This window comes from Merops nubicus, unplaced genomic scaffold, assembly GCF_000691845.1.
Source record: "Merops nubicus isolate BGI_N331 unplaced genomic scaffold, ASM69184v1 scaffold19027, whole genome shotgun sequence".
Classification (NCBI taxonomy): Eukaryota; Metazoa; Chordata; class Aves; order Coraciiformes; family Meropidae; genus Merops; species Merops nubicus.
This window is the reverse complement of record NW_008618631.1, coordinates 83,443-85,233: the sequence shown is the minus strand read 5'-3', so window position 1 is coordinate 85,233 and position 1,791 is coordinate 83,443. Positions and strand designations below refer to the sequence as shown.

The following is a 1,791-nucleotide window of genomic DNA, read 5'->3' as shown; positions in this document are numbered from 1 at the left end:
CCAGGCTGCCGAAGCCCTGCCGCGCCTCAGGGAAGGTGGGGTTGTACATCCCACCGGGTTTCGGGGGTGTGGGGCCCTGGTGCTGCTGAGCTGCCAGCCCCCCCGTACCCCCTGGCCTGGCACCAGGGCTGTAGGGCAGCAGGTCAGGGCCGTTGGCGTGCCGGCCCCCGTACTGGTCCATGGAGTTGAGGGCAGCACACATGCGGCTGATCTCACGCGCCGTGGTGGCACTGTAATGGGCAAGGCTGGACTCCTGAAAGCTGGCCAGGTCCCCCCGGGGTGAGAAGCGGTAGTCGGAGTAGATGCTGGAGACCGAGCTGTACCTCCGCATGGGGAGTGGGTGGCTGGCGGAGGTCAGAGAAGGAGCCGTACTGCAGTCCCTGGCCCAGGTAACCACCCTCGGTGAAGCCCATGCTGTAGGAGTGCTTCATGCTGCTGAGGTCCACGGCAGTGTCGCCTGCCGGGGAGGGGAAGGGCTGATCCCCCTTTGTGGGGTAGTAGCTCATCCCGATTTCGGAGAGGTTTGTGTCTGACATGGAGGCGTAGAGGCGGCGGCCGAAGGCGCCTGTGGGGTAAAACTTCTGCTCCTCGTAGAGTGCGGGTGCCGGGCCCAGCTGCTCCCGGTATGGGAAGGTCTCTGGTGGCTCTGGCTCTCTGCTGCCATAGAGGGGCCCGCCAGCTTTCCGGCCAGACACCACTGCCTCCCCAGCCTTATTCTCTGGTATCTTGGAGGTGGGGTTGAAAGCGCCGGTGCAGCTGCCGCCAAAGGGGAACTTGTAGACCACGTCGCAGCAGGCCACCTGGCTCTCTGCCTTCACACCTGTGAGGTCCAGCACGTTGGTCGGTGGCTCCTCCTTTAGCACTTTGGTCACCGGGCTGGCTGCCGCCTCCTCCATCTGCACCATCATCACTTGGGACTTTTTGCCACCCAGGGCCAGGAGAGGGCTCTGGCTCTTCAGTTCCACTGGCACTGCCCGGTACAGCTCTGTGCCCGGCTCTGGTGGGAAGGGCTGTGGGATGGTGCCGACATTCTGTACCCCACTGCCCTGCGCGACGAGCACATCCTTCTTCACCATCTGGCCCGGCATGCCATACCTTGCAAACTTGGTCTGGGAGGCAGCGGCGGGCTCGAGCTTGCCACTGGCCACCCCGCCAGCTCTGACAGCAGCTGTCTGGACGCCCTGCTCCACTTGCTTCACCTGTGCCAAGCACACTGGGCTCCCAGTCCCCTGCCCAAAGTCCACCCGGCTCTGGAAAGGGTCTCCATAGACCATGGGCTGCTTGGGCTGCGAGAGGAGCACAGGGGAGGCGATGGCCAGGCCAGCGGTGCTGGCTGCAGCAATGATGGCATGGGGCTGCTCCTGGGCGTTGAGATTGATGATCAAGGGCTGGATGGCCGTGGACTGCCGGCTTGGGATGTGGTCCAAGGTCAGACAGTACTTCCTGGCCTCAGTGGCTAAGGAGGTGAGATCCATGCCCTCATCCGTTATGATGATAGGAGCAGACTTCAGCGCAGTCCGTAAGTCCATGGCGTTGGTGCTTGGCACCTTGGGCCCGGGCTCGACCCGGGACGTGCCAGGGATGGAGGAGATGCGGCAGAGGGTGATGTTTTCTGCAGGGAGCGCTCCCCAGCCGTACAGCCCCGTGATGCCGTCGGCAGCTGACGTGACAATGGGTACCTTCTGGGCGTGCTCCTTCACTGGCTGCGCCCTGATGTAGGCGCCTGGTGGCTGTTCTGGCTCCAGAGCCTGGCTGTAGCCATGTGCCCGGCGCTGACCGCGCCGCCCCGGG

The 1,791-nt window shown here is 64.3% G+C and overlaps 1 protein-coding gene across 1 annotated transcript in view; it reads right to left on the bottom strand.

The window, feature by feature from the left end:
• Positions 1-9: 9 nt before the first annotated feature.
• Positions 10-1,791, bottom strand: part of BSN (bassoon presynaptic cytomatrix protein) — a gene marked incomplete at its 3' end in the record, with an annotated part of 62,153 nt that continues 60,371 nt past the window's right edge. Inside the window, 2 exon segments of the mRNA XM_008943522.1 lie at positions 10-344; positions 346-1,772. Coding sequence (XP_008941770.1) covers positions 10-344; positions 346-1,772 — 1,762 coding nt within the window.